This window comes from Haliaeetus leucocephalus, unplaced genomic scaffold (assembly GCF_000737465.1).
Source record: "Haliaeetus leucocephalus isolate CR32 unplaced genomic scaffold, Haliaeetus_leucocephalus-4.0 Scaffold162, whole genome shotgun sequence".
In the NCBI taxonomy this organism is placed as follows: Eukaryota; Metazoa; Chordata; class Aves; order Accipitriformes; family Accipitridae; genus Haliaeetus; species Haliaeetus leucocephalus.
In genome coordinates, this window is record NW_010972598.1 from 5,858,666 (window position 1) to 5,884,417 (window position 25,752).

Sequence of the window (25,752 nt, forward strand, 5' to 3'; positions counted from 1 at the left end):
CCCGGCTGTCTGTCCCCCCCCCCCCCCCCCCCCCCCCCCAAAAAAAAAAAAGTAAGTGTGAAGTGTCTGCAGTGAAAAGTGGTTATGTGTGAGTGTCTGAGGCTTTAGGGTGTTAGAGGGGTGTGTCCTGAGAATTGAAACTGGTGTAGAGATGTCTTAACTCCTGAAGGTAGGTTGGTTTGTAGAAGTAATGTGTTATTAGATCAGCCGATATGGTTGGAGGAAAACAAGACAGATGATCTGAAAGGTCTGCGTATCCAAAAGTTTGTTTGCTTTTTTTTCAATTATATCAGTTGGCCTAATAAAAAGATATTACATCTCTCCACAAGCTTTGGATCTGTTTTATCCTTAGACAATCTTAGCTATGACACCACTATTTCTTGACTGGTGACTCTTGCAGGTTAGGATGGTAATTGTATTGGTAGGAAATATGGTTTAACAAATGGAATTTTTTGTGGGGGGAATTTCTGTGTTTTTTTTCTTGATGATTAAATTTCTAAAGCGTTTAAACAGCAAGTATTACAAGAAGTCTGGTAAGTACATTTCAATACACCTTGCTTAGTGCAAGAAGCTACAGGACTCACTGAAGCATCTCCAACAAGCACCACAAAAACTTTTTTTTTAAAGCATTTAATTGTGCAATTGCACATGGTGGTGATGAAACCACTGTCTTAGTTGCACTTTAAAATCCTAACAGATAATTTTTTTTAGTTTACAGTCAAAGCACAATTGCAAAATGTTTCTCTATTCAACATGAATGTTAGTAACTAAGAGACTACTGCTTGAAAGTTGTGCACATATATCTAAGTAAATGGCATACATGTGTAGAGATGTAATGTAAATATAATTGGTATTCAAGTTGGTATTCAAAGTAGTAGAAATTGGACAAGTCCATCATGTATATTTTAAAATCTATAGTTCTATATTTTCCAAGCATAGGAAAATCTACTGTGAGATTGTTTAGCCAATTTGTCCTGCATCAGATGTGTGGCTGGTGGGGAAGAGGGATTAGGCAGTTACCTGCTTTCCTGTCCAAGAGCTCTATTTCCTTTGAAGGTGCCCCTTTCCCTTTTGTAAAAGGGGAATGGGCCAGTGCTTCTGCTTTTCTGCTGGCAGTATACACAGCTTGGGAACAAATTATGGCCCCCAGGAAGCAGCCTCTTAACCATTCTAGGTTAGGGACAGATTGCTTCCTTCTGAAACAATAGGAGAAGCAAAGCAGAAATTCTGTCTCGTTTGCCCTTTGCTTCACACAGCCTGTTCTTGAAACAACCCATTCATGCAGCCTCCTTGAGTCAGAGTACCTCCTCATCCAGATTTCTGTGATTGTATTGTTTTAAATAATTTTAACGTTTTCCATAAAACTAGTAATTACTGCAGTGTTTTAGCTTTTCTTTTTAGATGCTTTTGTTCAGTAGTTAATGAACAAAACTCTTGACAGTCATCTGCGGAGAGTGGCTCCACTTCGCTGCCCTGTTTTCCAGATAGCCAGATGACGGAGAGAAAAGAAGAAGTGGTGGGAACAGAAAAGCACTGTGAGCAACTTCCTAAACAGGAAAGATCAGATGTACAAAGCCAAGATCGTGCTAGTACTAGTCCGGTGCTACCAGAGTCTGCCAAATTTGCAGCACTGTAAGGCCAGTTTACTTTACAATTTTGTACTTCAAAGATATGATGTAAGCTGTTTTCTTTCACTGAGTAGAAATGACATAAACTTTTAATTAACCTCTCTTTCTTTTTGTTTTATTGAGAACAAGAAAAAAGTTCCTCATAGTAGTTTTGAAACATTTTTGTGTCAAGTTACCAGGGCAACAGGCAAAGGCAGATAATCTACCGGGTAACTTCTCAGCAAGACAGTTCTGTCTTGCAAGTAATAAGTGGACCTGAGGCGTCTGTGCAAGATGAGCTATCTGTGGATGCAATGCACGTGTTCATTGATGAAAATGGTGAGTTTCTGTAGTTGGAATAATTACAATGTGTGAGGAAATTTCTAAAGAAACTTTAGATGCCCTGGAAGGATATTTCTCATATCTGTTACAGACTGCATGTTTTTCTGTGTGCATGAAGGAAAAGGGCTTAGCAATTTAAATTCAGATCAGCAATAACCAGAGTTTTCAAAATCCACCAGCGACCATCACAGACCTGAGGCTTACACATGAAGTTTATCTTCCAAACATCATCCTCAAAAAATGCTGGCTAGGCCAGAAGACTACTTCTGTCTTTGCAGAAGAACCCTGAGCGCTTTCTGCCTGGTGAGGAGTTTTGCACTGGCCTGGCTGGGCAAAATGTTCTTCCTTTTTACTGTTTTGTTCTTCAGCTGGTTCAGCCTGAACTCTTTCTGATAACATGGTGGTTGCTCTCGTTCAGAGTTGTGGTCTGCTACCCCTTTCAAGAGAATTAATGAGTGACCTAGTCTTACCCCATGCCTGTGCTTGGTATGCTGCTGCTCTGCAGCTATTCCTGGAGGCTGAAGTTGTCATATACTTGGTGGTGGTTTGTTTGAACTCCACGTAGTGCCCTGTGAGGTACTGGCCCATACCTCTGAAAGGCAGCCATCCCAAAAGTCGTGTTTCCCTTAAAGCTGCCTTCAAAACCAGTGTGGAATGAGTGCTCATGGTAGCTGGGTTCGTGACCCCAGTGATGATTTGGTTTTCTGCCAATTCCTCCTGGCGCGCTGTGGGGCTAAGAGCAGCAGCTGCCAGTCGGGCAGATGGCATGACCTCTGGGTCAGTGAGCACTGACCCTTCACTTCTTGATGCATATGCAAAGAGAGAGGAGCAGTGGCTATACTTTTAGCAGAATTTTTCCCTGCTTTGTATCTCCTGACCTCACCTTTGTGAACTGAAAGAAAAAAATCTGATGATTTCACATTTTACAGTGAACTTATATTGATAGATGGGCTTTGCATTTACTTTACCTACCTTTTAAATTTTCACTGTAACTTTTGTGTTTTGATTTGTCTCAGGCTTTCAGTTGTTCAAATATTTGCTTTCTGAAGTCTAAAATAAGCCTAGTGCACAGACTGAAAACTATATTTATAAATGTGCCTGACCTAAAATGTACTTTTTATAAACTTTGTGTGTAAAACAAAGATCATATCACTGAACTGTTTTTTTCTGCTGTGCTTTCTAAAGGAGAAATTAGATCCTGTTATTTAAAAGCTGGCTGTCAGAAGGAAGGAAATTTTCGACATCAGCTATCAAATTGTGAATGTATTTCAAATGCTCAGTAAGTAAGCCCTTATTTTTAGATATATTAAAAGTTTTCATTGCTAGAAGCTATGAAACTGATTGGAGCTGTGAAAGATGCATGTGAAGAGGAGTACTGGAGAATAAATGTGCTAACCTCTTCTAGAGACGTCAAAGCATGCATTTTTTGTTTTGTGCTAAAACAGTGACTGCTTTGTAAGAATATTGATAAGGAAAGGTGAAAACCAGAACTATCCAGTGTGCTTTCATTATTTTCTGGGAATAGCCAAAGTCAAGTGTGGCGATTATAAATAAGATTGTGAATAAAACAAAGTAAGTGGGACTGTTACCAGCTGTTCTCTCAACCTTGTCTCTTGCTCACTTCCCATGCCTGTTGGATCCTTTGTAGATTTTTAGTGCTGTGTCAGTATCAGCCAGTGACACTGCTTCCTGTGGATTCTAGCAGCGAAGCCTTTCACCTTCCATGAAATTTCTAATGATAGTTTGCCACTCTGAAAAGGTATCTGAACAATTCCCTTTTTTCAAAGGTCTTTTCGGAGTGATCCACATAAATCCCATATTCTTTAGTGTGGTTTCCGCACTTCCCTGTGTGATCTGTTGTTTGCATATCTGTAAGAAGAATTTTAACTGTTCATAAGTATTTTTATTAAATAATTTTATGTTTTTTATACTGTTATACAGCATTTGGAAAAGTTGAGTAAGGGGGTGAGAAGGGTTGTTGTTAACAGTAAATATTGTTCTTCAAGTGTTTGGCTTTCAGTGGAGACTTTTGAAAAGTTTGGGATCATGTTAAGAACAGTGTTAGCATTTTAGATAGAATGCTATTACGAGAGACATGAGAATAATGCTTTTAATAGTCAGTGGGCAAAGATTTAAAAAAAATAATAATATGAGTTCATCTACAGTAGAAATATTCTGTCTGTCTTTAGCAAAATAAAAAACCCCAAAGTGGTAGAGTTCAGTTTTGACCTAAAATCAAACATTTTACTTTGGGACTATTTAATGCTTGCAACTTGTCTTCATTTCACCTTGCACGGAATACTCCCCTCCTCCCACATCATGTAACAATGAACTTGAATCTGTCCTAAATTCGGAAATAGTTTACTGTCCCCTGACGTTTATCAGTTAATCTGTTTTTTAGCAAAAGAACAATCTTCCTTCTCCTTCTAAGAGAAGTCCTTCTGAATCTGCCTTTGCTAGATGCTTATGTGACATCTCTGTCTTCCTGTACTATGTTTTTTAGTTTGTGGTTTGCAGACCTCTAGGGATGTGAATTATTTTTAAGGGATCTGCTAAACATTAACAAAAGCAAGTTCAGATATTCTTTGCAGCCATTTACATGCATTTAATTTCTAAAGATCAGCACCTTTGCTGGAAATCTCAGAGTAGAGTGACAATTCAGACTGGGAAACAGAACAAATCAGCAAATATGAGTGGGTTCCCAGGACTCTTTCTGTATGGGAGTCAATGGGAAGACAGAAAACAAGAGCTTTTCCAAGAACAGAGCAGCGTGAAGGAAAGTACAAAGCAGAAGTTCACATTAAAAACAAGGAAGGAGGACAAGGAAGCATGAAGCGTGCTCAAGTTGGTTTTTGCAAAGGCAGTTTGTAATATGTTTAGGCCAGAGAGATTAGTGAGAGCTGTTTGTTCAATGGGCAGTTCCTACCATCTGTGTGTAGCACAGGAAGGTAGGGGGGGTTTGTTTTTTCTTCAGGTGTTCACCGTCAAGTAATTTTGTATTTAGACAATATGGAAGACTTACAGCATGCAGAAAATAGAGGGGCAAATCTGCTTTAAAGACAGTTCAGGAGTGAGACATCTTTCCTTTCCCCTATCCCCACCTACAGGCTTGCACATCGCTTATGTCAGGTTAATTTCTTATCCGTCCTTAAAAGACAAGCCAAATAATCACAGTTATTAACTAATGTTCTTTTTATTACTGAAAGAAAAAGGCAAATAGAATAAAATAAAGCACAAGGCATAATCAATGATGGCTTGAGTTACAGTCTCTTCTGTGTGTCTGTGGAGAGCTCTTGACAGAAATTATTCTCTTGAGGGTGGGCCCTCCTCTGGTGGAGATGTTCATTGTGCGAGTAGTCCGTACCAATAGGAGATGCTGCTGTTATGAAAGGATATTAGAAAAGAGACATGGAAAGCACCTCTGAGATGTTCTTGGCTTATCTCCCAGCCCATCAGAAAGTTAACTAAGGAGAAGACAATGACTCTGACAGTACTTCTTCATGAGTACTGGAGATGGTGCAGAAACAACAGCTTTAGGCTTGGTGTCTGAATCCGTTAATGAGCCATCCAAATTAGATTTTGTGAGGTCAAAGGATGCAGGAGGGTATTAATGCCTGGACAAAATAGGTGGCATCCTTCTTGGATAGGAGAGATAGGGTTTTGATCTCAGGAGCCTAGATTTCAGGATCTAGAATAAACTTATGGAGAACAATAGATAGGTCTGCAGCAGATACGTATAAACTCTTAAAAGCACTTTTCACCAATCATGCTTGCTTTATAGTGTTAAGATTAAGCTGTTCCTAAAGAGAAAATGTCAAACTGTGTTGAGCTGGTGGAGTAACTATGTGGATGTGCATGGATTGTGCCCTGATGTACCCCTTGACAAGGAGGAGAATTGGCCCAGGCCAGGTGGTGGGAAGAGGACTCTTGCTTTGGGGGTGTTGTTGGGAGAAGCAGCAGGTGAGAGGCGCTGGCATGCTAGGAGCGGTGGCACTTCTGGGTAACACTGCAGCTGGTGGGGTGGGGAGGAATTTTGGCTGGGGAGGATATGAACTCTGGCTGGTTTGTCAAGAATAATGTAACTGCCTTATGAATTGGCCATAGGTAAATACCTTTTAACTAAGTTATGCAAAACTGGAGAAGGTATTTAAATATTACTCAAAAGAAGCCATTAAAGAAAGCCTTGAGGCAGACTAACTAATGTTTAACGATCTTAAATTCAAATCATAACATGCTATTTCAGTCTATTGAGTCCTACTATTGTCTGCTCCATTAGTGAAGTCTTAACCAGTCTGGCATTTCACAACAAATTATTAGGAACTGAAATTAAAGTAGTATTTCTATGCCCTGTAAACATTTTATCTTATCTTCTTGGCATGGATTCTGACATTTATTCTCACAAATAAAGCAGAATCTTAGCAATGCTGCTGTGTCACAGAAGTGATGCTGTGTTATGGTTTTTGGTTTTTTTGGTGGGGTTTTTTTTTGTTGTTGTTCTTAGCTTTCACATGCTTCCTGCTCGTCCTTTTCTTGTAAAGGGCTAGGTGGACAACAGTGGATTACAGTGTACAAAGAGGAGGCGGATGTCCAAGTTTGAAGCAGTCTGAGCTTTATTCCTTCAGAGGCTCCTTGACATTGGACGCAATACTGTTTGAGGGAATTACAATTTGTCTTGTCAAATATCAGCGGTCCATCACCTCATTTTGGCTCTGCACTATTATGAGCTGATCTTTGGAGCATTCTCTGATTTATCAATGTTAATATATATTCCACCAGATTCTAATATTTCATCTTTTTAGTTTTAGTGTTTGCATTTTCAACTATAGTAGTTGTCCTAATGAAAGATATTACCTGTACCTGCAGTCTTTGTCCTGGACATTTTCAGAGCTTATTCAATGTAGCATAAACAGTCTCTTAATAATAATTTCTAAAATTATACCAAAGGTTGCTGATAATTAGAATTGTTTCTAATTGTCTCCATATTTGTCTCTCAACAGTCCAGCTTCTAAAGTATTTAAAAACGTAAGTTAGCCAAGTTAAATTTAAAGGAGGTTCTTATGTTGTAATGATCACCAAAAAAAGATAATTCCTGCTCCATCTTAACCCTCACTTTGGCAGGTGATTCTTGTTACTGAGTTGGCAGGTAGCTAATCAATTCCCCAATTATTGTCCATGTAATTACCCTGACCCCATTTTTGTCTGTTATCTTTCCAGCAACACCTCTTGCCAGCAGTCCCTGTGGAATGGGTTCCCTGCTGAGCTAATTGCCTCTAAATTTGATGCTCCCATTACCTTGCCAACTTCACCTCTAGCCATAAATTGCTTTGTGACAGGCTTTGACAAGACAAAGTGTAAACTGTATTCTCAGCTCATGGATTACATTAGAAACTAGTTACAGAAAGACCATTTGAATCTGTTTTGGAGTGAGAAATTGGAAATGGCTTTCTCATCCTGAAAAACATTCTTCTGCCCCATTACTTTAAGTTCTTTACTAGCCTTTGTCTCTCTTACAATGAATCCTTAATGTTTCTGTGCTGTGTGGTTTGGGTATGTGATTGGCTTCTGAGAAGGCAGAGAAGGATGAGAAGTTCACATTTTTGTAAAATGGATGCCTAGAATAAGCATGAACCACCTTTTTGCATGGTTAGTTTGACTTTTCACCAAATAGTCACTATGTTTAACATTTTACCTGTTTAGAGCAGTTACGATTTCAAGTTAAAATTCTTTCCATTAGATTAGTGATACAAAGTAAACTCCACAATCATTAGCAATAACACATCCTTAAAAATATGAGGTGAAAGAATGTATAAGTTAAAGCATCATTAGAGGTATATAGCTGTTTTCTGGGGTACGTGAAACAACTTGGAGTTAATGTCTTACAAATAAGGAGGTGTCACTCTGACACACCTTTTCTGTCTGCCACTGTGACAGAAAGCAGATGTTTCTTAGGAATTCCTTTAATTACCCTTGAATATCTCTTGTAATTAAATAACTGAGCCAGTTTTGATAAGCAGTCAAAAAGATAAATGTGAGCTATCATGTTATCTAGGTATTACATGTGAAGTGGCTCATAAATATCAGTGAAAGTGTAAACCCCTAAAATTACAATAATTGTAATAAAAGGATTAATGATTTTTGCATAATTTGTGTGATCTGTCCTCAGTAGAGAGGCTAATAGGGCCATAAGATATATATCAATGCCAATATAGAAATTTAACAGCAATCATATATTCCATGCATACTTGCTGTACCAGGCTAATATATTTTTAAACATGTTTAACTACTTTTCTAAATGTGCTTTCTTTGCATACTGGGGTTCTTGTTTAGAAGGTCAAGCCACCTCTGCATGTGTGTACATACATATTGAAGAAAAATATGTCAGTATTTGATACCTGTCAGTAATATAGCTTTCATGAACATGTGTTTGAAATACTGCCCTGTCTTTCTAAATGACTTGAATATACGAGGTTGATCTATAGGCATGTTATACTTCCTGGTTTCACACCTATGAAAAACTCTGTTCAACTAATGTAAACTGTTGTAGTTTCTTTTCCCAAGTATCAAGTACTAAAATAATATATTGCCTGAATGTATAGCCTACAAAATTTGAATATTTCATCACTCTTTTTGATGCTGAATAAGTGAGATGGTCATTTTATAATTCAGTGATGGAGCTCAGAACTCTCTCCGTATCTGCTTCTTTCACTTTTGTTGTGAAAGATAGAAAAAAGTAAGCTTACAATAAACTTCAGGGCACTAATATAACACACTTTAATATTTTGATAGTTTCTATGAAGTATTAGATCTTCTAAAGCCAATTGGAGTTGTGCCCACACAAGCTGTGGAAGCTTTGTATTCCTTTCAAGAAATTCTCTGGGGTTTAGAGAATGCCATTTCTAAGAATACTGCTTGTATTCTTGAGCCCATTTCCTTCTCTCCTGTGTTAAACTCCTGAGAAGGAAACCATATCGAAACTCCCAGTTCTGTGCAAGATGATATCATTATGCACATGCGTGGATTTTGAAGGGATAGAGTTGGTGTCTGTTCAGAACAATCCAAGTTTTTACCGGCAGTGATTCAACTTTGTAACGCAAAAGCATTTGCTTCATTCAAATGCATATATAGGTTTAAGTGCTGGACCTCTTGTTGCAGTTTATCACTTCATGTGTCTGGCAACAGTCAGCAGTAGCCATGAATTGCATCAAGAGGCTGCTGTGCTGCATATATGAGTTTAAAATAAATACATAACATAGGCCACAGAAATGAATATGTGGCACACAGCTGAAATATTTGAGAATGGGGGCAGAAAGAATGATTGCCCAGCCCTGAGAAAAAAAAAAAAAGTCTTTCTATTTTAGCTGTAGATTCTTCTTCCTGCCAAAGTGACACTTACACTTGGGCTTTCACTTGAAATCAATTGTATATTGTCATGGTTTAACCCCAGCCGGCAACTAAGCCCTGTGCAGCTGCTCGCTTACTCCCTCCCGCCGGGATGGGGGAGAGAATCAGAAGAGTAAAAGTGAGAAAACTCGTGGGTTGAGATAAAGACAGTTTAATAGGTAAAGCAAAAGCCGCACATGCAAGCAAAGCAAACCAAGGAATTCATTCACCACTTCCCATGGGCAGGCAGGTGTTCAGCCATCTCCAGGAGAGCAGGGCTCCATCATGCCTAACGGTGATTTGGGAAGACAAATGCCATCACTCCGAAGGTCCTCCCCTTCCTCCTCCTTCCCCCAGCTTTATATGCTGAGCATGACATCATATGGTCTGGAATATCCCTTGGTCATTTGGGGTCAGCTGTCCCAGCTGTGTCCCCTCCCAACTTCTTGTGTCGTCCCCCCCCCCCAAGGCTCCTCGCTGGTGGGGTGGGGTGAGGAGCAGAAAAGGCCTTGGATCTGTGTGAGCACTGCTCAGCGGTAATTAAAACGTCCCTGTGTTACCAACACCGTTCCCAGCACAAATCCAAAACATAGCCCCATGCTGGCTACTATGAAGAAAACTAACTCTATCCCAGCCAAAACCAGCACATATATATACACATAACTTGCTGTATACCTTTAAAAAGAAAATAATTATTCTAGTTTGAGCCTTCTCCTGCTTTCTTGGTAATGTATCTTTTTAAATTTATGTATATAATTATTAAAATAGTATAATTTTATATATGTATATAATTGTATTTATCTATGTTTTATTATTATATGTGGTTCATCCATACCAGTACCATTCATGCATTCATATTGCACTTTGCATGTCCTGTCTGAGCAATTGGTCCTCTAAACTCCTCACTTTTTAGATGAGGCTTTGACACTAAAACCAGGCTTCTAAGAAGCTATGTTGTAGTTTGAGTCTAAAACGCTTCACAGTACAGATAGAGAACTCTATTAAGAAAAAAAAATTCTGCTTAAATTTTTTTGTTTGTTTTGAGAGTATTTGGGGGGGGGTCAACAGCAGGGCTAATAGGTTAAAAAGGAGTTGCAGCAAAATAGTGACGAACAAGTACTAAGAAAATAATTTAAGTTACCTGCTAGTATAGCTGCGGAGTGCTAGTGTTTCTGGCCCTGGGCAAAAGAGACAACTTCAAATCAATGAGCTAACTTAGTGGATTTATATTCACATCCCTGAATAAGCTGCTTGAGTGCATTATACTATATGAAAGTATCTATCTGAATGCCTTAGCGGTACTGTATGTCTCCTGTATAAATCCATTAATACTTTAGTATGTTCACCACTGGAAAATTCCCTGAACCTTTGAGGTTTATTCCTCATAGGAGAAAGTAGACTTATAAGTAGATTTTTTTTTTTTAATTTATTTTTAGTGTTTCAAAATGCCCTTTTAGAATGACTAAAACATCTTTATATTTCTCAGCAAGGTGACCCAAATAACAAAGATCACCCACTGCTCTAGTAATAGGCTGCCGACTCTTGCTTAAAGCTGCTTGGCAGGTTGTGCAGTTCTGCAGCTGAGCACATTTTGAAATGGATGCAACAAATATTATATAGTTCCTTTTGGGATTCAGCAATTTCAGATGAGCTGTTCACCTGAGTGTAGTGCTGCTTGAACGCATAAATGAGCGTGGTATGTGCATGTGTGTGCTGAAAATGGTAATGTTTGAATTATAATAAAGCCATTGATTTTTCTGAAAAGTACTCTTTACAAAACTCAGTAGAATTTTCCTGCTGGCTTGCTAGGGACAGGAGGAAACCCTTGTGTTAGCTTGGCTAGTTAAAATCCTTTCCTGTATTTGTAGGGGGTTTTAGCCCCTCTTTCACTCTGAACGCAGAGCAGGGAAGTGAGTGTTCTCAACAGAATGAAGTGCCACATGATGGCAGCAAAATCCTACTCAGGACTAGGAGTTTGGATAGTCCTTTAGCTTTTGGGACTGGCTTCTCTTCCCTCCCCCCACCCTTTCATAAGGAGAGCTAAAAGGGATGTTTTAAAAGACTATGCAGATAATGGAAGCATGGGTGCTGTTAATGCATTAATTCCAGTAAAGCTGCATCTTCTCAAAACACATCCTCTAGTTTATTAGCTAGTATATGCTGTTTGGTTTTGAAGTTGTTAGTACATTTATCTTTGCTCTGAGATGTAATAGGCTTACAAATTAACAATTTACATGCTTGTTATTAAAAAAAATAATAATCCAAGTACAGACAAGTAAGGGTGTACCGAGTGGATCCCATTCTTACAACACCTAAGTAAGAAGGCACGCATAACTTCTTGCCTTCATACCGCCTGCAACACTACTGGTAACATGCTCTGCAAGGCTTTTCTGTCCATCAGTAGTATCTGACATAATGAACGTAGTATGTACCACTGCTCGTTTTGTAGTCCATTGCAAAACTTGTAACAGCGATCTTCTATCCTTTTCTGTCTACTATGTCAGTAAATCTGTACATCTAGCTTTCCCATTCTGTAAACTCAGGTATTCTATCTTATTATCGTTAGGGGTGTTGTTATTGCTAGTTAAAACAGGTGACAAAAATCTTCCCCAAATCCTGTTGTATGAATAGCAAAATGTGAACAAGATTTAGGAGAGATTTCATCGTTAGCTTGAGCTCCCTTCAGCAGTAACCACTAAGGAAAGTTCAAGTATGCATTCTGAATTAATTGTATTCTTTTTGAAACTATTAATTTCTTACCAAAAAAAAGTGAAAATTCCCTCCTCTTCATGTTTTTTCCACGTTTGCTACGATTGGGTTTGTTACATCATTATCCAATCGTAATGCTGCTCTCACTTTTGCATGTTTCAGTTTTCTTATATACTTTAAGTTGCTTTTTAGTTTTGTAAGTCTTGTTATTTAGTAGTACAGTTGGGAACTGTAAATCATCTGCTGCTTAAAAAGGCAATATCCACAACTAGTGGATTTAATCTTGGTCCTGAATTGTGCAATACTGTGGTCAGATTAATGCTGGCAGCTTTGTAGTGGAGACCTGGTGAGCAATGAGTAGAGACATAGCAAGAGGTGTGTGTGATGAGGTGTAAAAGTGATTGGGACGTGAAATGGCAGGGAGGCCATTTTAGGTGAGAAGGAGCAAAGCTGCCGAGTTGATGGTAGGAAGGCATCAGCAACAACATTGAGTAACAGAGGCACCATCAGCGAGCTGTGGGCTGCTGTTGATCCAATACTTCCAACGTCAGTTCGGACACCTACGTTTGTACCACAAAGTGACCGTTTTGAAAAGGGCACAAAAGTAAGGGCATTTGGAGTTCCCGCTATGTCATTAGCACTAGCTGGCTCTAGTACAACTGGATCGCTCAGGTCTCAGTTCAGCAAGTACTTTGAGTGCGCCTCAGACCGATACTTCAGAAGTGATTGCTTGTTGGGTGTGCAGAAGGGGCGATTCCTAGCTCTGAGCTTCACTCTGGCTCTTCTTCAAATGTCACAGCCATAGCTGCTTTGACTTAAGAGTGGTGTTTTACTGAGTATTACAAATAGCTTTCAGCTATATTATTTATTATCGCTATGGATATTTGTTGCACATTGTTAAGCTTTGTAGTGACCCAGACAGCAGTCTAGTGGGATCTTTCTGGTTTTAAGCATGAAGACCAAGAAGAAGGTGCTTTGTTATAGTGACTGTTGTGATGCTGGTTACAAGGTTCCTTGTCCTTTCTCCTATATGCAGGTTAAAATGAAATTTAGCCAACACCTGAAAAACAATTTTATAAAAGGGGAATTCTTTCTGGCTTGCCTGTATAATGAGCTTACCTTGAGAGATGTTCAGACTCAGGGCTAGCTAATCCTTAACAAAGGGGATGACTTAGGCTGTGTTATATTTGAATGGGTTGGGCCAAATTGTCAGTGGTGTAAGGCAACTGTCACAGACTAATCAGAGACAGAGAAGGAAGATTTTTCTAGCGCTGTGTGGTTATACTAAAACATTCTCAGTGTTGTATGATTGCTCAACTAGCTTATGTTTACTCAGTGTTCTTACAAAACCAAATTATGAGCCAGAAAAAAATTCCTGACTTTATAACCAGTTATCAGTAGAGGGTGCTATGTATCTTTTGCATTTGATCTGCATAGGTTGTATGTTTATCAAAGATATTTTTAGTTAATGATTTATTATTCAAGATTTAGTTCAATTATACCTTTGCTTACATTAGCGGTGCAGTTTACTGTGGTGGATCTTGATAACATTAATTTGAGTCTGCAAATGAACAGATTTTCTGTTTAGCAAGATTCCACGTTATACTGTGATCAGCTCTGTTACAATGATTTTATGATTAGAGAGTGTTTGCTTCTATTTATAGATGGTAATAAATTTATGGAATCTAGTTTATGGGCTTACAAAAACACAAACACCACCATTGCATTTCTTACTGGTATTTGCTGTCAGTGTGATAACGGTGTCATCAGATGAAACATACAGCTTCTGAGTAGCTGTGCAAGCGATTCATCATCAGGGGGGTAGCAAGTGAGTGTCAGAAGGAGGTTGTGTGGAAAATAGGGATAAGGAAGAAAAAACCTGCAAACAGGACCTGAGGGGAACGGAAGATGAGGGAAGAGTAAGAAAATAGATGAAGCTGATGAATAAAAGGCGTAGGAGGCAGATGAAGGCCAGATGATGGCTTCTGATTTTGGAATTGTTGCTTTGCTAGCTCTGCCTTCCCAAATTCTCTGCCCTGATTGCCTTTTCAGGCCTATAAAGTTTTCGACTTTTTCCCACAGTCAGTGTCCCAGCTGCTTGCACACTCTTCTGCTGGTTGCTGATAGGTAGAGCTATGAATTTTTTCTGTAAACAGAAACCAGATTATGGGCTCTCTTGGCTCTTCAGTTATCTTGAAGTCTGGTGGCAGATGATTTGATCTCTTAAGTTTATTCTTGGAAGAAGTCTTATGAGTAAAAGAATTTTGATTTCTGAGAACTGATAGAGCAGAGTACCAGGGGAATATCTTGGCCTATCTGTCTGTCCTTTTGCCATTTCCATTTTTGGTAAATGTGGGATAAAAGACATGGTCCAATCTAGAAGTACTCTTGACTCCACTTGTCTTTTGTAGAAAGACAACTAAAGAAACAGGAAGTTATTGGAGATTAACTCTTCATTTAGGAAGGCATGAGCAGCCACTGTTCTATTCCCTTTCTGTTTTGTTGGGTCGCTTTTTGGGCAGAAATTCCCAGGGTAGTGTTCCTGCATACCGTGGGCCACACTTGAACAGGAGTCCCAGGGTTACACCCACAATGACAAGAAACAGGACAGCTCGTCCTGAGCAAACAAACAAACAAACAAATCCATTGCCTTCCTTCAAGCTGGGCAAGGTCACCCTTGAGTAGGGCATGTCAGAATATGCAAAAGGCATGGCTGTCCTCTGTAGTCCTTATCTGTGGGAATCTTCCTCCTGGGAGGCATGCCTCTAGCCTTCCTGCCTTTTCTGCCTGCCTAAATCTGTTGCTTGAGATCCAAGATCTTGGATCTGTTCCTATCCCTTCTGTACTCTTCTGTTATTGACTGCTGACAAGGTACTAAACAAGACCCACAAAGGAGATACGTTCTTACGGAGGGTCGCCTCGTGGCTGGGACTTCAAGTGGATTGTGTTGGACCAAGTCCTCATTTCCTAGTACTGTCCAAAGGGAACATGACAGCTGTCCTGACTCTGTGGAGCAGATCATGCTTCTGCCTGTAGCAGGAGGAGTGGGGAGTGCAGGGGAGGCTATTAGGGTCAGAAACATGGGGTGCTCTCATTTCTACTCAGCTCTGCTGGAGTGGCAGATGGTGACTATCAAGTCTGGGATCCAAGCCTGATAGCAATCAAGGCTTTGAAAAAACTAAACTACCTGGCTCAGAGACCAGAGGCGGGATGGATCCTCTGGTGGCATCCTGAGGCTGCTGGTGTTCCTGTTGGTCCAGGCAGAGCTAGCAAGTCCTGGAGGGGAGAAGGAGAGAGTGTGCACGTTTCAAGCTGTTGGTGTGACTCTTCAGCCCTGCTTCTAAGTAATCCAGACATTGAACCTTATCCCAGCACAGCGCTAGCCACTGCAGCTTAAGTTAACAGCCAGTTATGTGCAGGACAGCCACAATTTTAAAGCCCCTTTTGCTGAGCTTAACAAGGGTTATGTGACAGGCTTTGGGAATTGGTGCCCAAAGGCAAGGAAGGTTGAGTTAACTAAAATTAATAAGGTGGCTTGGGGGCAAGCACAGGGTACGCAAGATGACAGTTTTAATCTTTGCCCTGCCACAGGCTTCCTGGCTGACTGTAGGCAGATCGCTGTAGTTCTTCCTGCTTGTCTTTTCTTTATGGAAAATAGGAACAATAGGTGTTGACTACCTTGCATGAGCACTGAGGTGCTTTCACCTCATGCAGATATGAAAGTAATAACAGCCCAAGGCAGGCATCCAGAGGCAGGGGGTTAATGAGCTCAAAGCAGGGTGCCTGATGTATAAACCCCATTTGGAAGAGAATAAGCAAGAAGTATTCAAAATACCTCTTTTCCCCAAGTAACAATTATTTCATTTCAGTATGGTTCTTGCTGAGACCCAGTCAGTCATGTCATGGTAGCGCACCATTTCTGCAACCCAACAGGTATCGCTGTTGTAAGTGCAGAAGATTTCCTCAAGTAAACTGTTTGAGTGCTATATCTCCAACATAAAGAAGTAAACACGGTGGGGGAAAAAAAATTAGCATCTTGCTCAGGGCCCTCTCAGGGTGAGTTTACGCTCAGTATGAGGGATATCTGAGCTAGCCGTATGTGAATTAGCTCATGTGTTGTTGTCATCTTGCTATGGCAGAAGGATGTTCCTGTAGCCTGAATTCTCAGTAGGCTAAATTAGTACTCACCGAATTTGGTGCAGATGAGGCCAGAATAGCTTGGTACTTAAGTGAGCTTGTTTGAAAGCTAATCCAGGGCCTCTACAGTAGCTACCCTGCAGTTTGGCTCTGTAGATATGCAGCTCTTGACCTGAGTTATTGTCAGTGGACAGAAAAAGGCACTTCTGAAGTTTGAGTCGTTGGAGGTGTTCATCTCGGGATGAGAAAAATTATGATAGCAAAGTATCTGTTTCTTTGTGGTGGATGTAGTAGACCATGTGTATCTAAATTTGGGTGTTAACTGCTTTGTGGGCCTGGGCCAAATTTCAGGTATGGAGGTGGAAGGTTCCATGTCCTGAGAGCCAACCAGTAATGTGATTACAGGCTTCCTCCTGTAATGTTTCAGAAATACTAGGAAACTACTGCTTCTTAAAACAGTCTCTTTCCTTTCTTCCCTCTGTGTACAGTGAAATACAGTTCAGCTCCTCTAGCACTACCACTTCAGAGAGCCAAGAACCCTCTTCCGGGGACCAAGCAGCGAGTGCGCTTCAGCAGCAGCTCCTACTGATGGTGGCACGAAGGACCCTTTCAGAAAGCCCACGGGTACATTGTAATATCTCGGTTTCTAGTATTTTGATAAACTGCTTTATAAACAAATGCTGCAGGCTTGTTCCTTAGACAGTTTTGTTGATTTTCTATACTACTTTGCCTGTTATTGTTCATGTGGGAGAAGATGTATTTTATGTTGATGGATGCAATTCAGCTGCTTTCTACTGATGCTGAGTAGTGTTCTAAGGGAGTACTTAAAGACACCATCACCTAAGAAGTCAATCTTCTATCTTTGGTCTTATTTCATTTGAAAGAAAGAGGACACAGCTGTTAGGATTTTAGACACACCACCAGATTTTAATAGGATGAAGTGTTTATTCCAGATTCATTACTATCCTAAAACCTCATGTCTGGTTTCACTTTTCTGAACTGGGCAACCAGACTTCTGAATGTCTGTTGTGGAATGTCAAAGCCACCTTCTTAATGTAGCTGGTAAAAGAAAAAGGCCCTCAGAGTTCAGTTTGTATGGTAGTATGTGGACATACTTGAACTTTACAGTGTTTGGGGTCTGTGACCAATGGCTTAAGGCTGTAATCTGTTTTTACAGTTCCTTTTGTAATAACTTTAACCTTCTCTTTTCTTCCATGGCAAATTCTAGTTTGATATTTATGAATAACCTTAGAATGCCAGTTAATTATCTTTCATCTTAGATTTTGCACAGGAACTTAAAGCTAGAAGCAACTTGTATAAAGGAACTCTTTTAAATTAAAAATCAGGAGATGGTCCTGAATTGTGTATTTCGGATTTGGACAGACACTGCCATCTAAAGGCTCAGATGTTTTCCAGATATTTATAATCTTGTAAACTGCCTGTAAATTAGAGAACAATTATCATGTCTTTTTTTTTTTTTTTTCCCCTCTTCTGGGAAAACTGCACCATTAGGAAGTAAGACATATTGCTGACGATCACATAGCAAGTTTGTAACAGGGCCAGGGAGTAATTTCAGAACTTCCTGGTTTCTGAATTTTTTTTTATTAAACATGAAATTCTGAGCCTATGTAAGTCAGGAAAAGTTTTGTCATTGATTTCAATGAAGCTAGGGTTTCAGGCTGCCTCTGACACCATACAAATTTATGAAGTGAATTTTTATAAGCCCTTTTTTGATAGGAGGCACAACTAGACTTAGTGACTTGCTCAGGGCTAGTCAGAGAGTTTCCCAAATGCAGCTCCAAAATCTGATTCCAGCCCAAGTACTGGAGCCTCATGTAATGGACTTCATCCAAACGTTACAGTTCCTTGGGAGCCAAAATGTTCACTTATGCACTCAGTTAAATACGTGTTAAGCTGTTCTGAGGACAGAACAATCAGATCCTCAGGTGTTTTTAATGGACTCTTTGCCACTGTTCTGATTTTTTTATTCAGTTATAGTGAGCAATCTAGATTAGATGAGTGAAGTTAATGATCGCAGTTGATTGAGTTTCACATGACTTTCTGTTGGGAAATAGGACACAAGAGAAGCAAAACTGTGCCAGTATTAGCAACTGTAATATTTTAAAATACAGTTTTTCTTTAAAAATACCCCAACTCCATAATTAAGAGACTTTTTAAAGTGGTAATAGAAATATTAAAATTTGGAGTTCCTAAACTACTTCTAGATTTTAAAATCAGTGTAGCGAAAAGATTGCAATCAGTCTCACAGCTTTTAAATTACTTGGAATTGTTAATAAATTAAAGAATGCTGAACAGCCCAGTGCCCTCTTGCATGTCTGAATGCTCAGAAACATGACTGAGTTACTGTCCTGTGCTGATAGCTGGCTGAGCTACCCAGCACTGCGCAGCTGTATGCTTTTAGTCAATTGGAGGCATGAGATGAAATGCATAAACTTCTTCATAAGTTTCTTTCTCCTTAAGCCAGCCTGTCTTACCTCATGTTTGCTGGCAGACTGAGGATATCAGTGAGTTGGTTCCCATCTTACACGCAGCAATACATTAAGTCCTATGTAAATTATGTGTAAAATTCCTTTTACTGGAAAGTGAAGATCAGAAATTATTCCAATAATCTGAGAGAGAATTTAACAATTCCTTTGTGCAGGTGGACAGGTTGTTTAAAAACCTGTGTTTTGCTAACAGTTGCAATTCAAGAAGATGATCAATTACTTCACACAGAAATCCCCTTCTCTGACTGGGAAAGTTAATATAACACAAATGATTCTAATGTAAGCGTTGCCTAGAGTTCCGTAATAGGTGTATTTGTTATCTAATGCTGATTAATTGTCTTTAACAAGGCGGGGGCTAGAAGGAGCTAGAAAGCTGCTAGACTTTACAGTGATTAGAAATCTCAAATTCTTCTTGGAAAGAAAAATAAGCGAATTTTTTTTTTTTTTTTTTTTTTCCCTCACCCCCTATAAAATCAATTATTGGTGTACCTTGGAAAGAAATCACTACTTTGCAGAGGTTTTTTTGTTCTGTTGTGTAGCTTTGCAGGCTTGGCTGATGGTCTGTAGATAAGCCTCCCTCCCCACAAGTGTTGGTGAAGAAGTGCAGGTGTAGAGTTGGAGGATATCTGAAACACTGTAGTTCAAACAGACAAGAAGAAAAGGCCTTAGAATCTGACAAAAGCAGTATTCAAAGGGATGGATTTATGATTGTGATGGTAAGATTAGAGGCTCTTAAACCAGTGATGTTTATGCTGTTTGTGCTTGTTTGCAATTATTTTTTTTTTCCTCTTGCTGTTCTTGAGGATGCACCCCTGATGTGGTATTAGAAGCATCTCAGGAAAGATAAACAAAGCTGTGTTCTGGAAGGAGAGTTGATAAGTCATGCCTCTAGGCCTTAAAGCCTACTTGATTTTTTTCTTTTAATAAAAACAAGGATTTGTCCTATCATGTGGGATTCTGTGTCATGCTGTAATTAGCATGACGCATGGAAAAATCTTCAAAAAGAAACTTTAGACAAGCAGTGGATCAGGACTAAAAAATAATTATTTTTTAAATGAATATTTAGTGTTTATGTTTAAAGCATATTATCACTGTTGAGATCCACAACTGATATAGCTTCTGTCCATCTGCAATAATTAATCTGATGCGATATTTTTGTTTCTAATTTAAAATGAAGAAAATAAATATGCTCCCACTACCCCTTTTAGAAAAAAAAAATATCTGAAACTTCATGTAAATTTGGCCTTTTAAACACCTGTTTTGCTGGCAGCCATATGTCAATGTGAAAGAGTTTTGTGTATTTCTGGTTTGTTTGTTTTTAAAGCAACCCAGCCAGGACCCTGAGGATTCTTCATGTTCTTCAGCACAACGGAAACTGAACAGGCAGTTTTACAGATTTATTGTATTCCCTGGCAAATGGATTAAAGTCTGGTATGATCGTCTGACCTTGTTGGCATTGTTGGACAGGTAAGCTTTTTTTTTTAATGCAGCTCTATGTAGTGTTACAGTGGGTGGCTCCACATGTCCATAGAGCAATGCAGACCACTAGAGAAGGAAAAAGTGAGCGTTGTATTAGTGTCTTATATTCAGGTTAAGTAGATAAATGCTTGTTTGCTTTAAGCTGAAGAAAATGTTTTTCTTCAGAGTTGGTTTTGGTGGTTCTTGCTACCCTTCGTCTTCCAGCAGAGACTTTGACTCATGTGAGAACCAAGCCTGTAGACTAGTCTTTAATTTGACTCTCAGCTGTTGGATCCAATGGTTCTGAGCTTTCTGATGAGACAATCGGGTTTTGGTGCAAAAATACAGAAGTGGAAGGGTCCCAGGGTATTGTAAACCAAGTACTCCTATCTTTAAAAAAAAAAAAAAAATTAGTGATATTCAGGAGGAGATCTTTCAGCTGCTCCCTCTGTTTCCAGTTTATTTGTTTAGAAAAAATTTCTTGTTTTGGCATCTCTCCTTTTTCTAGTCCCTCAGTTGCATTTGGCATCAACCCTTCACGCAGTACTCTTTGCTATTAGACCTCACATGGTAATCTGACGGACTATTAGGACCTTCAAACATGTTAGCCTCCATACCTAATGGCTGCTGGCTCTCCTGTCTCTGCTTTTGGGTGGGTGCTATGCCATATATATTAATATGGGCTCCACAGCAGAAATTTCAGATGACAGTCTTACATGCTGCAGAAATCAGGCTATATAGTCAGGGAGCTTGGGTCCAGAGCACATACTTACTTGACTGTAGTGTCTTATCTCTGTGTTTCAATTGCATGGAAAGCATCTGCTGATAAACTCTTTTGTTATAGCCTGAATATTAACATTGTTTTTTATCTCAGCTTCCATGTTCTAATAGAACAGATAAAACGAATAAAACATCGGATGACAAATTTGGTCTTTCATCTAATTCTTTGTTGTCAGATGCATGTTTTTCATTAAATGAATGCCTTATTTCCTTATTTAAAAGTGTTTGGGTGTTGGGGATTTTTGTGGGTCTTTTGTTTTTTTTTTTTTTAAAATAAAGATACACTTGCCTACATTCAAATCAGCTTCACTGTGGAATTCTGTTTGGGAATTGAGATTGGAGGGTGCTGGACTTCATTGCCTATGCCTTTTTTCTATACATTTTAGCTATCCTAGTGGATAAGGTCTTTGGCACAGGGGTGAAATACATTGAACATGGAAATGTAGTTTTGAGAACGAAACCTCAGATCCTGTAAATTCTGATAGCTCCAGCACTGACAGTTCATACCAGCTGTAAATGGACCTGCCTTGCTCTAATGAATATATAAATATTTGTACTTCTCTTAACACTTCTATTCACATAGGACAGAAGATATAAAGGAGAATGTGTTTGCTGTCCTTCTAGTCGTTCTCGTTTCACTTCTTGGATTCCTGACTCTGAATCAAGGATTCTGTAAAGACATTTGGGTTCTGTTGTTCTGTCTCGTGATGGCCAGCTGCCAGTATTCTCTCCTAAAGGTAGGACACAAGTTCATACCCAATTGCTGAATTCTCTTTTAACTTCTTTGAAGGCAAAATCCTATAAGCAAACTTTTTTCTTCTGTTTTGTTTTTAGAGTGTTCAGCCTGATCCTGCTTCACCAATACATGTAAGTCTCGGCCAGTAGAACAAGTCTTTCTCCTTTATTATCCCATGTGTACTGTGAAACAGTTGGCTGTTCAGTGAAACCGGTATAAGTAGTTTGCTGTTCTAGGCGATCTATGAAAATGAGCAAGATGACGTCTGTAATTTTGAGACTTTGTACTATGTTTAATTAATTTTAAGCTATTTGAATTTATCACTGCTATTAGCAAAGTGCTTTTTCTTTAAGCTAAAATGTGCAGTAAAAACAAATGCATCTGGACCTGGACTAGTTTGCTGAAATTCAATCCTGTGGCATCAGACAAGCTTTTTCTTTGCTTTCCTCTAGAAGCAGTGACTGAAAACAGCAGAAGTTCCAGATTAGCAGCTCAGTCGTTGGTCAGTTGGGTCTTTAAATATTTTATTTTTTTTTTAACTCTGTTATTGCAGATATATTTCTCAATAGTATTATTAGCTCATCAAATAGCACAGGTGTTTTCCCTTTGTTATAATATGGTCACAGTTTCTGTGCTTGTGTCCTGAAGAAATGGCCAAATATGTGGGTGAATGCAGGCTCTAAGGGTCTTTGCTGGTTGCTATTTGTCTGTTGAGTATATCTGGGAAATTGAACTCTGATGGTGACAACCACCTTGCAAAGGACCAGTTCCTTACCCAAGTCTGTCCTCATAATAGGACTGGTTTAGGAGCATCATCCTACAACTGCAACCTGACCCCTCCACCTGTCACAGTGTCTCAGTGTTTTTGATTTGCGGATCTTGGAAGACATTTCAGTGGTCACAAGGTCCCTTGCTTGCTTTTACACCGGCTGCTTAGTTGCTCACATTTCTTATTTAGCTCTTTGAATGTTTTTGAGGACCCCCTCTCTTCCATCAGGGTTCAAAACCAGCACGTTGAAAACTGCAGGTCTGCTGGATCATTACCCTTTGGCAGGGAGCAATTATTTTTGTTAGTTTAGAGGCTAGAAATGCAGGCTGAACTTGAAATTGAGGTGTATTTAGAAGTGTATGCTACACATTTCACTGACATGGATTTCAGAAGATTCTTAGTTTCTTTTCCATGCCGGTTATTATGGGGCAAACTTACGGTATTGTTGGTTGTAATGCATTCACAGGAAATAGCTGTCTGCATAAAAGTAGGGAAGGTTAATAAACAGCAGCTTACACATTGAAGGGTAATATTTTCAGTACATTAAAGAAATATTCCTACCTCTGTGAAAAGTTGGGAGTTTGGGGGACTAAAATAATGTAATTTTTCAGTTCAGCTGGCATGTGTATAGACATAATAATGTGAACTGTAATCAAATAGCTTGTACTTATTCAGACATCAGTAATGTGTACATTTGTTTGAAGTGGGTGGCAAACAGTTTAATCAAAACTTCATTATAAACCTATCTAGCCCATATTTTTTTATAGTATTAAAGACAAAGTAGCTAATGAAGTTTAAACAGAACATTTTCTGTGCAGAATCCAGGTTTGCATTTCAGACTGCCACAATACTGTTTACAAGTATTATTCACCATATTGAATTCTAGAAGTCATGCAGCAGTGTAGCAAAGTAACAATAGGTGTATTCTCATCTTACATATGCTTTCCTAAAACTTTATCAGGGATGTTTTCTTGCAAACCTTTTGGTGCACCATAGGAACTCCAATGGAAATAAAATTTAGAGAGTTTTCCCACAGAGGGTTTTAAAGGTGGGAGGTATTATAGATCAAGTTAGAATAGAAGATTAGCTGTTTCTACATTATATCTTTTTAACACAACAGATATTTGTAAAAGCTTGCTTAAGCTAGTAAGCACCACAAAAATAAGACAAGAAGGCGAGAAAAGATACTCCATCTACTGTTTCATAATTCATGTGACTACATTAAAATTAAAGAGAGAAACATCTCTTGATGTTAATGTAAGGATGCAGAACAGCAGAGGGATTAAAGAATGATCAGTACCATGTCCATGAATGAAAATGCAGATGAGATTTTTTAATGTGAAACAAACCATTGCAAGCCACAGATTTGTACACAGAATTAATTTCTATTCTTGGATCCATGAGTAGCCGCTAATGCCTTATGTTATCCATGCCTGCCAAGGAGGTTTGAAACTTCTTCCCTATCTCTCACATGCAGACTTTGTTACTGTTTGATGTGACTTTGTCATCTCTAGCCTATACCATTTTGAAAGACTCTGCTTTAAAATACCAACCAGTGAATTCAGAAAACACAGTGCCTAGGGATGCATAAGCTTTTGTTCTGAACTCCTTCCGAGCACCAGTGTATTCACTTCCTGGTGTTCAGGATGAGCTGGCTGATTAAACCCTATGAAGTCTGCTAGTCTGGTACAATTCTACTGGAGATAAGATTATTTTTTGCCCCCATACCATGCTGTGACAGCTAAGGTCTCTGAGTTGATCACTGTGAATACTGTGTATTGCTGTATACTGTCACTGTAGTAAGGGATGAGTTTCAGTATATAGAAGAACCTATCTAACTCAGCTAGTGTTTTTGAATTTTGTATTTATTTATACTCATTGAATTGTGATAATAATTCTGTTTTGATTAGCTTTGGTGTTGAAGTTGGAAATTCCCGGGTTCTACAGCTCATGCTGGCTACTGACATTTATTGTAGCTGCAGGTTTAGTACTGTTGCCTGCTACAAGATGAGAGCCTAATTTTCCTGTCAGCCTGTGCTTTAGCCTTTCCAGTTCTGGTCCATTGGGAGCTGGTGGCCTTTAGTTGCTGTTCACACAGGGGTATGTGGTTCTGGGATGGTGAAATTCAGGAACAGCCTCCTCCCTGGAGTGGTGGGAGAAGAAAATAAAGTCCATCCCAAGTGTGAGGTGTATCAGTTTATTAACAGCAGAATATAAGGGAGGTGCCAGTGACTGCAGGGTATTAAATTTGGAGATCCAAGAGATCCTTGTCATGTACATTTCAAGGTTTTAGACAAGTGGCTTTGACTACAGAGTAACTTTTGTTATTGGTTAGAGGCAGCAGCAGGTTGGGCAATAAAGGCGGTGTCTGTGGTAAATGGCTATACAGAAGGACTGTGAGAGCTTGTCTGTAAGTCCCTCATAAGACACCTGTATAGCTCAGGCTCTAGCTCAGGTATACAAAGGCATTTGAGCTTTGAAAGATTGCAGTCATGCTCTTAATAAGATTTACAGAATCGCTTGCATAACTTCATTGTCTCAGTTCCGTTACTTACTAAAGCAGATAGCTACTCAGTTGGGTAGCTACCATAGGCAGTTTCATAAATCCCATAAGGCACTTAAAAAGTATTTTTAATTTGTCCCTGTAAGCATTTCTGTAGAACTGAGCACACACACTTTTCTTTATATAAAAAGCCTTCTGTCTTTTTTCTCTTGCATGTGTGCACCCACAAACAAAAAAATCATTAGATCTTTTTGAAAGTTCCCCATCAAAATGCTTTGCAGTCAAAAGTGCTATTTTATTAAAAGGAAGTGTTTGTGAAATTATTCTAGCTTTGTTGAAAATCTTAATATTTTTATCAGTATACGAGATGCACCAGTGCTAGGATATGAATATGTTTCTGAAACATATTCATGAGAAACATGGACCTGAAAAAGTCAGTGACATTTTTTGGCAGACTTGGGGAAAGGAAGAGTTTTCACTGAAATTTTTATCAGCAGAGAAAAAAAAGATTGTTCAACAAATCAGATGTAAAATATAAAAGGAATCCTGCTTCATTATTTAAATTCTTCTGAAGGAGAACGCAGAGTGGAGTAGTTTTACCAAGATGAAATCAGTTTTGCATATCATAATTTGATGAGTTTGTCGAGTAGAACACAATGAGCCCTTAATATCTAAAATACCTTGTTGATAAGTTGCACTGCCACATACCTATTTTGGTGAGGGACTGCCTAGCTTGGCCTGTCAGTGGCAGGCACAATAGGGCTTCTGCCTTATTTTTTTGTTTCTAAAACCTGGAAAAGAGGAAGTGTACTGTCCATCCCCTG

General features: G+C 39.1%; 1 protein-coding gene across 1 annotated transcript in view; it reads left to right on the forward strand.

Moving 5' to 3' along the window:
- PCNXL2 (pecanex-like 2 (Drosophila)) overlaps positions 1 to 25,752 on the forward strand; it is a 157,046-nt gene that overhangs the window by 20,918 nt on the left and 110,376 nt on the right. Inside the window, exons 6-12 of the mRNA XM_010562953.1 lie at positions 1,485 to 1,632; positions 1,801 to 1,946; positions 3,135 to 3,228; positions 16,664 to 16,799; positions 20,007 to 20,149; positions 21,504 to 21,657; positions 21,755 to 21,787. Coding sequence (XP_010561255.1) covers positions 1,485 to 1,632; positions 1,801 to 1,946; positions 3,135 to 3,228; positions 16,664 to 16,799; positions 20,007 to 20,149; positions 21,504 to 21,657; positions 21,755 to 21,787 — 854 coding nt within the window. The remainder of the gene's footprint in view (positions 1 to 1,484; positions 1,633 to 1,800; positions 1,947 to 3,134; positions 3,229 to 16,663; positions 16,800 to 20,006; positions 20,150 to 21,503; positions 21,658 to 21,754; positions 21,788 to 25,752) is intronic.